This window comes from Melanostigma gelatinosum, assembly GCF_949748355.1.
Source record: "Melanostigma gelatinosum genome assembly, chromosome: 12".
NCBI lineage: Eukaryota > Metazoa > Chordata > Actinopteri > Perciformes > Zoarcidae > Melanostigma > Melanostigma gelatinosum.
In genome coordinates this window covers 2,406,523-2,421,827 of record NC_136645.1, presented here as the reverse complement: position 1 = coordinate 2,421,827, position 15,305 = coordinate 2,406,523, and the positions used below count along the sequence as shown (strand labels likewise).

The window sequence follows — 15,305 nt, the reverse complement described above, 5'->3', positions numbered from 1 at the left end:
CTGATCATCAGTGTATGAATGTGGGTGAATGTTAACATGTAGAGTACAGCTCTTTGATTGGTCGTAATATTTTAAAAAGGTGCTTTGAAATATACGTTTGACGCACAAAAGTAGTCGTGCTCCTGTAACGGGCCTGAGCAAGGTGAGATATTGTGATCGTTCGGTCCAACAGAGGGAAATGAGACCACCTGCTGACAGTCCATACACTCTGTGTGTGTTTGTGTGATGGGCTGGCATCCCGACCAGTGAAGGAACTTGCAAGTCACAAAGTCGTGTATCTGGAAAACGAGACTGTTTTCAAACTAATTACAGTACTGGTGTCTCATGCGATCCTGCATTTAGATAATATTTCCTGTCTGATTGGAGGCTCTCAGTCGTGTGTTATTGGGGGCCTGACCCTCTCTTATCGGTTCCAAGAGGCCGTCCTTCACGGCTTCACTTCCTTCCACCTAACCGGACTCTTCCTCATCCATCTTCGTCTTTATCGCACCTTGTTTTGACATCATGTCTCACACGGCGATGATGGGTGGTCGGACAGTTGCGGTGCAATTGGACGATGACGGAGGAACAGTTTTTTTTTTTTTTAATCTCCATCTCTCGGTTATTTATTTTTCCTCCTGTGCGACTTAAGATGGCTGCTCGCGATGGAGACAGGCCTGTGTGGCCCGCAAAACACTGCCCTCCGCAAATCCCCCTGTTTATCCACAAGCTTGACCCGCTGGGCCTGCGGGGGCAGGGCGGTGGCTCCGTAGATGTGTGTGTGTGTGTGTGTGTGTGTGTGTGTGTGTGTGTGTGTGTGTGGGCGGTGGTGGTGGTGGCGAAGGAATATGTGGAGAGGTCGGTGATGAACTTAGGTTCAACTTCTGTGCAGGGTGACTCGTTTGACATTATCTCTTCAAGATCCGCTCACAGTGAGTGTGTGTGTGTGTGTCTGCGTGTGTGAGCATTTTAGGGAGTGAACACACACACACACACAGAGTTACTGGCAAACAGAGGCGACTGGTCTGCTAAGTGGCAATGAATAGGGTCTTGTGATGTGCTCCGGTGCCAGCGCTAAGCCACCCACTGACAGTTAGGCTGATCCCCAAACATGTCTCTGTCTCTGTTTGGGATATAAATCTGTACTCGGAGAACCGCACCCACAGAGGACGGGGTCAGGAATTCGAGGTGTCTTGCAGAAAAGGCACACACACACACACACACACACACACTTACTTCGTGGGTGTCGAGGAGATGTGGTGAAGGACACATTTCCACGGTGAGAGAGGCGCTCATATCATATTGGGTGTCACTTGTCAAAATTAGCTTAAATTGCTCTTTAAAGTTGCTGTGAGGAACTTTTAACTGGTTATGAAACAGTCTAAATTCAGTCCTGATCCCCGATATGACCTACGTCAGTAAACGAGGCCATCAGAGAGAAGCTTTCTATTTCTATGTGGTTCTGGTGAAATCAGATGAAATCATGCAGGTTCACCAGAAACTCCTTCAGCTCAGACTACAGATCCTCCAGCAGAGACCGGTCCACTGTGGACAGACCCAGATCCTCCAGCAGAGACCGGTCCACTGCGGACAGACCCAGACCCTCCAGCAGAGACCGGTCCACTGTGGACAGACCCAGATCCTCCAGCAGAGACCGGTCCACCGCGGACAGACCCAGATCCTCCAGCAGAGACCGGTCCACTGCGGACAGACCCAGACCCTCCAGCAGAGACCGGTCCACTGTGGACAGACCCAGACCCTCCAGCAGAGACCGGTCCACTGTGGACAGACCCAGATCCTCCAGCAGAGACCGGTCCACTGCGGACAGACCCAGATCCTCCAGCAGAGACCGGTCCACTGCGGACAGACCCAGATCCTCCAGCAGAGACCGGTCCACCGTGGACAGACCCAGATCCTCCAGCAGAGACCGGTCCACTGTGGACAGACCCAGATCCTCCAGCAGAGACCGGTCCACTGCGGACAGACCCAGATCCTCCAGCAGAGACCGGTCCACCGTGGACAGACCCAGATCCTCCAGCAGAGACCGGTCCACTGCGGACAGACCCAGATCCTCCAGCAGAGACCGGTCCACTGTGGACAGACCCAGATCCTCCAGCAGAGACCGGTCCACTGTGGACAGACCCAGATCCTCCAGCAGAGACCGGTCCACTGCGGACAGACCCAGATCCTCCAGCAGAGACCGGTCCACTGCGGACAGACCCAGATCCTCCAGCAGAGACCGGTCCACCGTGGACAGACCCAGACCCTCCAGCAGAGACCGGTCCACCGCGGACAGACCCAGACCCTCCAGCAGAGACCGGTCCACCGTGGACAGACCCAGACCCTCCAGCAGAGACCGGTCCACCGCGGACAGACCCAGGCCCTCCAGCAGAGACCGGTCCACCGTGGACAGACCCAGACCCTCCAGCAGAGACCGGTCCACCGTGGACAGACCCAGATCCTCCAGCAGAGACCGGTCCACTGCGGACAGACCCAGACCCTCCAGCAGAGACCGGTCCACTGTGGACAGACCCAGATCCTCCAGCAGAGACCGGTCCACCGCGGACAGACCCAGATCCTCCAGCAGAGACCGGTCCACTGCGGACAGACCCAGACCCTCCAGCAGAGACCGGTCCACTGTGGACAGACCCAGACCCTCCAGCAGAGACCGGTCCACTGTGGACAGACCCAGATCCTCCAGCAGAGACCGGTCCACTGCGGACAGACCCAGATCCTCCAGCAGAGACCGGTCCACTGCGGACAGACCCAGATCCTCCAGCAGAGACCGGTCCACCGTGGACAGACCCAGACCCTCCAGCAGAGACCGGTCCACCGCGGACAGACCCAGACCCTCCAGCAGAGACCGGTCCACCGCGGACAGACCCAGGTCCTCCAGCAGAGACCGGTCCACCGCGGACAGACCCAGGTCCTCAGCAGAGACCCCCCTATCATGTTTCACCATATTTAAGACTGTAGACGATCATGGACTAAATGGCTCATCCACGCCGACACACTTGGATATGAGAGAGAGAGAGAGTGTGTGTCTGTGTGTGTGTGTTTTTGTGAGTGTCTCACGTTTAGATGCACATAAACAGAATTGGGGAACCCTATTGTTCTTTCGTGGAAAAGGAATTTCAAAGAACAAGCGCTCACCCATGCACACACACACACACACACACCAGCTCCTTATCCAATCCCTCCACTAATTCCCCCTTGGTAGAAGGTGTTCATTGTTTCTCTTTCATTCGAATCGCTCCCTCTCCTCTTTTTAAAATCCATATTAGATTCTCTTTGAGTTGGCCACAATCAGAGGCACTGGAGCAGAGCATCACCCTGCTAATGCTCTTTGTCTCTCCAGATTTGTCACTTAGCATGGAGAGTACACCTTTGTCATGGAGCAGGGTGGGAGAGAGGCAGACTCTCACTTGGGGCAATTGTTTCTTGTCGCAGGCCATCTTAACCCCCTTCCCCCTTTTAAGCAAATCAGCTTTGCTCTGGATTAGGGCCCTATCATAGCTCTGTCGGATCTCAGCAGCCGGCCTAAAACAAACGGATCTTTCAAAGTGAGAATTGAAGGGGATGTTGAGATTCTGATTCCCAGAAGTCCCGTGTGTTGTCTTTACCTGGAAATCATCATTTGACATATAGAGGATCCAGACGGAGATCTCGCCTCATCAAACAAACTCCTTGAGCTTCTTAGCATCCTCTGTTATCTGGCAGTGATGCTCAAACCAGATGGGAGGAGTATCACAATACTATTTATTATTATTTTAGCTGCACGTCATCGTCTACCATGAGACTACAACAGATGCTACGGTACTGATTTAGTTGGTAAAGTGAGTGAAAATGGTCAGAAGAGATGACTTCTGGGAAAGCACAGTTAATGTCTCAAACCTGCATTCTCTCTAGTGTCCACGCAGAGGGGGAGTAATCAATCTGTGTGCGTGTGTGTGTGTGTGTGTGTGTGTGTGGGGTGATGTTATTGGCCATTTTAGGCCTCTATGATGGCCAGAGATGGTGGAAAAGTGATGATCAGGTACTTCATAGACCAGGAATGAACTCCTGCTATAATCCTCTCTCTCTCTGTCTGTCTGTCTCTCTCGCTCTGTCTCTGTCTCCTACCTTCCTTCCTCTCTTTCTTTCTCTCTCTATCACCATCCTCTCCCTCATTTTCTCCATCTCTCCCTCACTTTTTTTGTCTTCTCTCCCCTTCTCTCTTTCCATTTCTTGACCACCTCCCCCTTCTTCCTTCCAGCCTCCCCCTCATGTCCCTCTCTCTCTGTCCAGCAGAAGTGCAGAGCCAGGGCTTTTGCCTGCTGGTAATTTATTTTCCCATTAGCCCCCTGTCTGAAGTGCATGCTCTGGGTCTGAGTGTGTGTGTGTGTGTGTGTGTGGGGGGGGGGGGGGGCCTCTGAGGGCCACCCAAAAGAAAGAGCCGAAGAGAGGAGGGCACTCTGGACACGCTGATAAGACGAGAGAGAGAGGGAGAGAGAGAGAGGGAGGGAGGAACAGAAATGAAGGGAGAAAGACAAGATATGAGATATTGGCTTGGTGTCCGTCTCAGCATTTCTGCTGGTGATGAATTATGAGTTAGAAAAGCTAAAATGGCAGATTTCATGGAACGATTACCGTTGTTTAAATGATTTAGTCGGGACAATTGCAATAATCCATAAATTGTTCATCATTTATCAAACAAACCTGATAGTTTCCGGCTCCTCATTGTTGAGAATTTGCTGCTTTTCGTGTTTTTTTTTAACTGTAAATTTAATTTAGAATAAAACAAAACCTCAGCTTAGGCCTGTGTTTCACATCAACTTTTTAACGTCTAAAATCGAATCATTGTGATAGATTACTGTTGTGCGAGAGTAGTGACATAAATATACGTTTAAGTCAAGCGTGACCTCGCTGGTGGAGGTCGGGGCGACCATCATTCAGCCTGTTGGCTCGTTGGTGGAGAGATGATAGCTTTTATATCCTTCATATTGTTGAACCTCTGGAATATTGCTGTTTGTGTGGTGTGTGTTTGGCCTTACAAGGTTAGTCAGACGCTCTCCTCTCCCAGTTAGGATTAAACCTTTTAAGGGCTGGTTGGTTTGAGACTCTCCTCCTTTCATCTGCTGCCATCAGAGGCGCATTGAAGACATTCCGCTCTCGCTCTCTCTCTCTCTCTCGCTCTCTCTCGCTCTCTCTCGCTCTCTCTCGCTCTCTCTCTCGCTCTCGCTCTCGCTCTCGCTCTCTCTCGCTCTCTCTCGCTCTCTCTCGCTCTCTCTCTCGCTCTCGCTCTCGCTCTCGCTCGCTCTCTCCGTTTGTTCGTGAGTCTTTCTCGAGGACACCTAACGGGGAGGAATCCTGTCTTTAGGTCTCCAGGTTCCAGTTGTTTTTGTGCTGTTTGTTTACCCAAAACTCGTCTGTCCCAGATCCAGTTTCTCAGTGTCATTGTAAACCAAACACGACTGCTCACACTGAGCTGTAATCTGCCGTCCTTTTCCCTTCAAAACAAGCCTAATCCTGCTCTTGTTGTGACTAATCTTCTCTCTTCACTCTCGTACTTCTTTCACTTTCCCTCCACTGTTTGTCAACCGTGATGTTTCTTTTTGTTGCTCGTGTGAGGTGGTGGTCAGAGAAAGTTGTTCCCATTTTAGTCTGTATATAAGAAGTGGACGTCGTCATTGTGATGTCACCCATTGGTTTGTGGGACGATGTTTTGAAGCTTTGAGTTTGGCGAAGTTGCCATTTTTTTTTCGCAAGCAGTTAACAGAAGTGACCATATTTGGACTGAGGAGGAGTGACGTAGAGACGCCGTATAAGTCTCTGGTAGAGACCTGTCAATCACAGTAAGCCCCGCCCTGAAAGCATCCCCTGCTTTATGGTCTGTGTGACTCTAAATGGACCATAATGTACTCAATGAACATCATGCTGTATTGAAGAAGACTTGAAACTAGAGATTGAGACATAAACTCATGTTTACAATGTTTACTGAGGGAATAAATCAAGAGAGAAGTAGAGTCATTTTCTCATAGACTTCTATACAACCAGAGGAGTCGCCCCCTGGTGGACACTAGAGAGAATGCAGGTTTAGGGCATGAAGCATCGGCTTCACTCTGCAGAACCGGAGGTTCCCGTCTGGGTTTACCTTAAAGAATTGATCCACAAGGACAAAGTGTGTGTGTGTGTGTATGGGTGTGGGTGTATATATATATATGTGTGTACATGTGTGTGTGTGTGTGTGTGTATATGTGTGTGTGTGTGTGTGTGTGAGACAATACACATGAAAGCCATTTGCACAGTTCATTCCATTATTAACACCATTGTTATTGTAATTCACATAACCGCACTGATGGTATTGGACGCCTTTTATGTTCATTGTTGCCTTTTTAAAAATACACGCTGCTCGGGGAAGAAGGAAAAAAATAAATCCTCACATATAATAGTAGCAGATGAATAAATTGGTCGTAATCTGAGTGTGTGTGTGTGTGTGTGGTATTCATAGGTGGTATGTAAAAAGGCCGTCTTTATCAGTGACCAGGGGAGACCAAATTGACACAGAGGAATCCTCCATTGTGTGCGGATTCAAAGAGAGATGTGAGCACATTGGATGTCTCCATTTCCAATAACTGTGACCTTGAGGCAAGAGGAATAGCACTGCCCCCCCCCCCCTACCCACACACTACCTCCAGTCTGCTGACTGCTGAAATCAACCACAGCCAGCTGATTTCGGGCTAATCGGTGCTACCTCAGGGTTATTCTACAGGGTAAATTGAGTTTGAGGCTTTTATGTTTTTTTCCTGATCCGTGTGAATGCAAATTACAAAGGCCTGTGTACACTTCCGGTGTGGAGTGGACGATTTGGAGCTTTGAGGTTGAAGCTGTGTTAACCACAGAGGAGGAAGAGATGGAAACAAGTCCAATGTGGCCTCTGAAAGTCCGGCTGATTGTGAGAACCGTTTCACCAAAGCAGAGAACAACTTCACGAGTATTAGTCGGAGGGAAACTGACCTCAGGTTGTCCCTTTTCATCCAGTTTAGGGTTTTGTTTTGTTTCGTGGCAGCAGGCTTAAGTCTGATAATCATCTGCTTTATGCGGAACCAGTGATTATTATTATCATCATCATCATCATCATCATCACTGTGATACCAGAGGTTTTTAAATCTTTAATCCTCACAAATATACTAAACATGGCCACACACTCACTCCAGTCATTGAAAAATTGTCTACGTAGAACGCTTTCAAACTGTAGACGCTGAATCATTAGTACCAGACAGTAGAAGCACGGATGGTACCATGTAACCTTAATCCCCGACTATTTAGATTCTTTTGAATTGCTTTTTAAAAATAATGTTTCTTAAAATAAGGAAATACATTTGCCATGTATCTGGCAGGTGGCAGGTGCTCATTTGTATTCTCCTGGCAGGAGCACAACAGAATGAGAAAGTTGTCATTTAAATGACTATTTACAAGTTTTTTGCTCCCAAACCAGAAATTTGGGAGCTTTGTCCGTTTGGGAATAGATGATGTTGATGTTGTGAATTGTCAGTATAAGTGGTGGATCAATATGCAACATCGATCATTAAAATGAAACGCCAATTGACTGGTGACCTGTGTTTCAACAGCCATTAGCTGATTGAGAGGTGTGTGTGTGTGTGTGTGTGTGTGTGTGTGTGTGTGTGTGTGTGTGTGTGTGTGTGTGTGTGTGTGTGTGTGTGTGTGTGTGTGTGTGTGTGTGTGTGTGTGAGAGAGAGAGAGAGAGAGACCAGGTCTATACAAAGACGCCAGGTTCCCTTTTTAAGCACTCAGCCTAATTAATCCATCTCTCGGTGACAAAAGGACTCCCGCCCCTCCTTCCTCTGGACCCCGTCCCATTGGCATTTTGGGGGGCAGAGGGATTCAGCAGGACCCCCGGGCACCTGACCCCTGCCCCCCCACCAGGGGAGCATCTGTGGATCGATTCAGGGGGCCAGCTGGCACCAGGGCAGAGAGGGGGGGGCAGGACCGGTACTCGTACCAGAAACACACCCTACTCGAACGGAAAACGTCACTCTGCAACATTTTAATTGTATTATGCAGCGCAGAGAAACTGTAGGCGGGTTTGATTGATCTTATTTTATTTACAAAACCGTAAGTCAGAGCGAACTGTTGGTCTTAAAGGATGTTCTGCAGTTGAACTGAGATGCAGCTAGGGGGCAGCATACAGCCATCACACACGCACGCACGCACGCACGCACGCACGCACGCACGCACGCACGCACACACACACACACACACACACACAGAGGTATTTAGAGAGCATAGTCCCATTCTCTCTGTAATAAATTAAACTTCTGCATTGTCCTTCCCTTTCATTTTACACATTGTCACAACCTCCCAGTCACCGTAATCCCAGCTAACCCCCCCCCCCCCACACACACACACACACACATACACACACATTGATTGACAAGCAGCATCCGGGGAAATGGAGCAGACTCCCATTGTTTGCTGTCCCTACTCAAATCTGTTGAAACGCTTATTCCCTTCTTGTGCCGGAGTATTTGCATATCCTTAAGTATTTCCTATTTTCAACATCCCCCCCCTCTCCCCCGTCTCCTTTCTGCTAAATCCCTTCTTCTTAAGTGTTTGGTGCATTTAGCAAATTCATTCATAACGTATCTACATGCCCTATTAGCTCAGTCTCATGGCCGGGGTGTAATCTGCAGAGAGATAGGAGGTGGAGAGTTCTTCTCCCCATCTTCCTCCTCTCCTGAAACGTCATTATGTTCCACAGCGAAAGCGCCAAGGCTCAAATGTCAGCACGAAATGTCAAGTGGCCTCTCTAGTCAATCGGTCGGTTTCTTCCGTTTTTTGATTTAGGTATTGGTCCGAGCAAGGAGCAAGAGATGGAAGGATGGGAGGGTTAGATGAGATGTACGGAGGGAGAAGGAAGGATAGAATGGCTCAAAAGAGACGGAGGGAGAAGGAAGGACAGAATGGCTCAAAAGAGACGGCGGGATTGAGGTTAAAGGAAAAAAGAACAATTTTAGGTTTTACGTCTCGTCCAAATGCACTTGGAAAGTAACTCTTGAGAGCAGAACTTCCTCCGCTGGTGTGGGATTCACAACCTTTATTTTTTGGATGAGAGCTCCTCAGCCTCTAACGCTCGATAAAGAATGAAAGCCAGCATTGAACAGATACTTTAACTGAGTTATGAATCAGTTAATCAATGAGTTTAGTCGACTGGTTGTTGTTTAAGGTGTTGACTGGATGGAAAATGTGTAAAGTGCTGACTGCTGTCAGGAGAAAGTGAAAGAAACGGAGAAATATTCACCAAACAAGAAAGACCAGCGACTACTTAATGGTGTTATACTATCAGAGTGGACAACACTAATATAGAGACATGTGATATTAATCACATGTTGTGGTCTCAATGATTTAAGTAACCGAATCATGTATTCATAGTGTGAATGTAGCACATGTGTGATGTTTAAATGAATAGTGAGAATAGAAGTCACACGTTTACATGCAGCGATGGCTGGCCCTATTCGTAGCTACCATACTTCCTCACGATATTACCAATAGCTGTGTGTGTGTGTGTGCGTGCATGCGTGTGTGTGTGTGTGTGAGAGAGAATGAATACCCTGCGGTCCTCAGCGATAAGGCCGAGATTGAGTTTTCCCCACTGAGCCAAAACCTCTGAGGTTTGTGTGTGAGGAAACAGGCAATGCAGAGCTGGTATCTCTTTATCTCCCGAACACGCCGGAGTGTATGTGTATATGTGCTCTCAAACCGGTGTCGTGTGAAAGAGAGCGAGCTGCTCTGCTTTGTTCGGCATTGTGCGCACGAGAGGATGAATCCTCGGGGCTCTATCCACAGCTCAGACAAGAAGGTATAATAACACAAGTGTGTGTACAGTTGCATATGCTGAATTTAGACATCCATGCAGTGAAAAGGAGACAAAAAAGGGAAATCCGATGGATTTAAAGAGTAAATGTGGGTTACCACCTCCTGCTGAATATCTGATCCTTAGGGTGGATTCAGTCTCTCGTCATGCAAATGAACACATATCAGTTAACTGGTGGCAGTTTCCCATCACACAAAAAACACAGAAAAGAGGGACACGGACATGTGAGTGGTACAACACAGCAAGGAGGTGAACCAGTCTGCTATTCACGGACAGCATGGTGCTTCCACAGCCGGACTCACAGCAGACAAAATCATTCGTTTTTGTTGGAGAGAGACACAGAGAGACAGAGGCAGACAAACAGAGAGGGAGACAGAGAAACAAAAGGTTGGACCATCACCAACTGTTTAGTTAGACAAGGCTTTCCTGCAGTTCTTGTTTTTCACACATCAACCATCGGCTTGCATGCGAACACACACACACACACTCTGTCACTGATTCCATAACTCTTATCACCTGGTCTATGTGGCGTATTTCCCAAATTCCAATTTGACTGCTCTCCTCTGGCCCGGAGCACATCTCTGAAAAGAAGAGCAGCAGAAATGTCTTCAGCGTGGAAATATACAACTGAACTCAGAATGAGGAACGCAGGAGGACACACATTTAGAGCTTGTCCTGGATTTACCAACCAGCAGTGACCAAACACCCCATTATTGATCAGGATGTTGTAATCACCGATCATCAGTGATGAAGAAAGTCTGTACTGAACCTTAAACAGTTGTTTTCTTGCAGAATATCCTCACATTCAATTCAAAATGCTGCCTTTTCTTTTCTCTTTGTTTTTCCGTTTGATCCCCTGCAGAGTCGACATTCTGTCTGTCTCTAATCACCTGAATATGTGCTTCATGTTTCTCTCCTCCAGGAGTCTCCATCAGGACGAAGGAAGGCTCTGGCCACCAGCAGTATCAACATGAAGCAGTACGCCAGTCCGATGCCCACGCAGACTGACGTCAAGCTCAAGTTCAAGCCTCTGTCCAAGAAGGTGGTGTCGGCCACGCTGCAGTTCTCCCTCTCATGCATCTTCCTCCGTGAGGGAAAGGCCACGTAAGTCTCACTTAACGCCTGTTCTCGGAACAGCTGGGGTATCGTTTAGATTTAAATATTCAAATTCTGATTCACACACTGCTTTGAAAAGTTGAAGCTCTTGTTACATTTTTGTTTTGCTTTTTCTCTGGTGTTCACTCGTCCAGGTGGCCTTTTTTTGGCTGCAACCTCCGGTTCTAAAAAGTGAAACCTAGTGTTTTTAAAACGTGCATTCTCTCTACTGTCCAGCAGGGGGCGACTCCTCTGGTTGTATAGAAGTCTATAGATAGTGACTCTACTTCTCTCTTGATTTATTACCTCAGTAAACATGAGTTTATGTCTCAACCTCTAGTTTCAAGTCTTCTTCAATACAGCATGATGTTCATTTAGTACATTATGGTCCATTTAGAGTGAAATAGACTTGTAATAGATTTGTACTTCGCTCCACCAGCTCATGTCGCTGCTGGTTGCACCAAGATGGCGCGGCCCAAAATCCAAGACGAGGGTGTGTTTACCCTTTAACGACGCGTTTACCCTTTTAGCGCTTTCATTTCTTTTTTTTTTATGTTTTAAAGATGCGACCCAGACAGATGCGTCTGTCTGGGTTCTTGTGTTGCTCTCATAAATGTATAAGAATATCCACAGACATAATGTATGTACACACGATTCACACGTCTGCCTCTTTGATTGCACAAAGACTTTACACGCACACACACACACACAGTGTTTGCAGCTTCTCATTCATTCTCACATATTCATCTTTGATATCACCAACTTTCATTCGAGGACACATTCTCAATCTCTGTTTTTTACCGTTTGTTATTTATTCTAATTTGATAGCAGCAACTTTCATTTACAGACTCATACACACACACGCTGAGCAACGAGGCCTTTGTTGTGGTGCGGGCGGCGGGTCGATGGAGCGTAACCCTTGTTAACCCTTCGGGGAATGATGTCGACCACACACAAACAAACTCAATCACACCAGTTCAAATGAGCCTGTGGGCCTGGGAAACACCAAACAAAGAGCAGAGAGGAGAATACACTGATTATGAGGGAGCCGCTGGCTGTGGAGGGACTGATGGAGTACACAGGACGACATAAAACACAAGGAATACTGTCGAAAGTTGATGCGTCTGTGAGTGCAGCGATGTTGGGAGGGAAAGAGCGAGAGAGGAGAAGCTACCGCTTTAAATGTGTCGACAGTCGGGTGTAGAGATGGAGGTCTGACGAGAAGAAGGATGGAGGGCTATAACAATCGTTATGTGTCATCTCGTATTTGTTAGTGGGTTGGATTGTGTGTGTGTTCTAGCCGGCATATTGAAAATACAACGCTGATGCATATTCATGTATTCATTCATCCATTTATGCTTCATGTTTTCTCTCTTTTTTTCTTTTACCATCACCTTAAAGTGTTCTTTAAACCCACTATGTATCTGTTTTGATGGAGTTTCTCTTTATAAACATGAGTTTCTGTCTGTGTTTCATTCTCATGGTCCAGTGATGAGGACATGCAGAGCCTGGCCAGCCTGATGAGCATGAAGCAGGCCGACATCGGCAACCTGGACGACTTCGAGGAGGAGAACGAGGAGGACGAGGAGAACCGGGTCAACCAGGAGGAGAAGGCCGCCAAGATCACAGGTGACCGGCTCAGTTATTCCTTTGCATGGTTCCGTATGAGCCCCAGATCAATGACAGTGATGGGCAGCATTCATGCTTTTCCTGTGCTGTCGGTCAAACCTCCGTCAACGGTAAGTCTTCTCATACGAGCAAATCATCTTGAGCCGTAAAATGCTCAAAATGTCAATGACATCCTCCTAAACTGGCAACATGGCCGATTAAAATCTCCATTTGAACCAGGGACTTTGCTTCTTTCTTGATTTCTTTAGTTTTTCTTCTCCTGTACGTGTGCATGGTTGCATACATAAGATTATAAATTCATGAGTTTCATTTACAGTGTTTTGTCTGCTTCTTTTGCTTAAGCTTTAATTCCCCCCCCCCATCCTTTACTCCTTGCTTCCTTCCCTTGTTGGTGGACCAGTCGACTGGCGGTTCACTTCCATACGTACACGTTGGGGATTCATTCAGTGGACTCGGTGCTTCCTGCTTTGCTTAATCCAACTTTTCTTCATGTTAAGCTTCATGCTTTCTTCTCCCTTCCCTGCTCTTTGTCTCATTTATATGTATATGCATCGAGCGCCTACAGCGATGCTTCACTAGCGTGCATCTCTGAATCAAAGGCATGGCCAAGCTGCCAAACCCCCCCCACCCCTCCTGTCACATTCCCCTCATGGATGCTACCCACCCAGCAAGCCACGCCAGCAACACTAACGCTAGGCTAACCCTGCAAAACACATGTTCTCTTTTACTTACAGTATGAGGAAAAGAGAACACATAAACACCTAAAGAGGATGTATTGTACATCTTCGTGAATATATATTTTGTGGGTGTGTTGTTTGTGATTCTGTGTATACCGGTGTGTGTGTGTGTGTGTGTATATACATATATATGTGGGTGTTAAATGTGTTAAACCTTCCAAGATAACCAGCTAGAAACATCTGTAAGAAAAGCTTATTTAGAACATGCAATATAAAATGAAAGATGTTTCTGCACAAGCAACAGAACATCAAGGATTACACGAACAAAAGTCACAGTGCTTATTTCCATCGTGGTTCTTGTTGTGGTTAGATGTCATAGAGGAGTATAGCATATAAAAGTACAAGAAAATCAATACTTTTTAAAGTGACTTTCCAATGACAGCTTCTCATTAGCTGGTTAAAAGTACACACTTCCCATTGACACTGTTAATTAACAACTCTGCCCACACAGCTGTCTTTTGTTTGTTTTCTAAAAGCTAGTGTTTCAGTTTTGCCTCTAACGTTTCTGGGTTTCTGGTCTGTTTAACGCTGTTTGGAACCTTATTCCAGTCATGAGCACCCGAGTATCTCAAAGAACTTCAACACATCCGGCGACTGATTCTTACCAAATTACAGTTTTTGTATTTGGTGAACTAAATCGATCGGATTTCTAGAAACGAAAGCAAAGCAGCAATCAGTGTACGCTCTGAACACAGACTACCGCGGAGAAGCCCAGCATGCAGTTTGATGTGCAGCATATTTTATCAGCGTTTTGTATTTGGAGATATAGATAACGGCAGAAACACTGCTATCGTGACCCACACTCTGAAATACATGCGCTCACTGTCGCTCACTGAGTGGATGTTTGTGAGTGGACGTTTCTCAATGGGACGTGTTATTTTTGCCTTGTTCACTGCTGTTCTTCCTTCCTCCCTTCCTGTATGGCCCTGTCCTTTACAGAGATAGTAAACCAGTTGAATGCCCTCAGCTGCTTACATGATGATGATGATGATGGTCTCCTAAAGCGAGCTCGCAAAGCAACCGCTAAGCCTGCCGCGTCCTCCCAAGGTCTTTTTTCACCTTTCTCTCATCCTGTGATCCCGACTCGTCTCTCATCGTTGTGTCTCCTCTACACTTCCATTCATTACCTCATTTCTCTCAACATATTTCCATATATTCTTAATCCTTCCTTTTCCAGCTCTGCTCTCTCTCTGTTTCTCCCCCTCTCTCTCCCCCTCTCTCTCTTTTATTCAAACGCCCCATCCCCCGACCCTCCTCGACATTGGTATTGTGCTGGTGTTGTGCTTTATTGGTTCATGTGGTGATGTGCTGTACAAGGTGTTGTGAACACATCAGTTGTTTGGTTCCTATTCGTTGTCTTGTTTTTACCGTGTTGTTTACTGCAATTGGTAGTGAACCAGTCGAGGTAAATGGTATCCAACTAAAACTATTCTTACACCAAAAAAACATCTTTTCAGGAAGACAAAAAATATTTGTTTTTGTTTTCAAAATGGAATTAAGTGCCTTTGTTTTTAATGAAACTGTGTATTGTATCTGGTATTTTCATTGGGCCTCGAGCGTGTGAGACGCTTTGAAGTTAGATGGGGTCGGTCGGGTTAGTGGAACACCAACGTTGAATCAGGGATCTCAGACTGTGTGCTGTGAAAGGACAAAAGTATACGTTTTCTTACTGCACGGTTTCACTGGCTCGTTCCTCACTGAGTTCAGAGTTCACCATTCAATGACGATGGAATCTGTAAACTTGGACAAACCCAGTTACTTTAGCGACGTCTTGTGATGCACGGATGGACGGTTCTTTCCGTCTTACATCGAACATTTGAATTAATTAGTATGTTCGTAATAAAACAGTTGTTCTCAATGTTTTTAAAGTTGTTCCTCCACTAGAGGCGTAACGGGCCGTTGTTGATCCGTTTGGATCCCCCTCACGTCACACAATGTTCTGGAGCATTTGTAGACCAGCTGCTATAACAAAACAAACAAAAATGTATCTG

The 15,305-nt window shown here is 46.8% G+C and overlaps 1 protein-coding gene across 7 annotated transcripts in view; it reads left to right on the top strand.

Moving 5' to 3' along the window:
- ehbp1 (EH domain binding protein 1) overlaps positions 1 to 15,305 on the top strand; it is a 130,932-nt gene that overhangs the window by 23,575 nt on the left and 92,052 nt on the right. For all 7 annotated transcript variants that reach the window (XM_079280449.1, XM_079280450.1, XM_079280447.1 and 4 more), the window contains exons 6-7: positions 10,776 to 10,957; positions 12,438 to 12,577. In XM_079280449.1, coding sequence (XP_079136575.1) covers positions 10,776 to 10,957; positions 12,438 to 12,577 — 322 coding nt within the window. The remainder of the gene's footprint in view (positions 1 to 10,775; positions 10,958 to 12,437; positions 12,578 to 15,305) is intronic.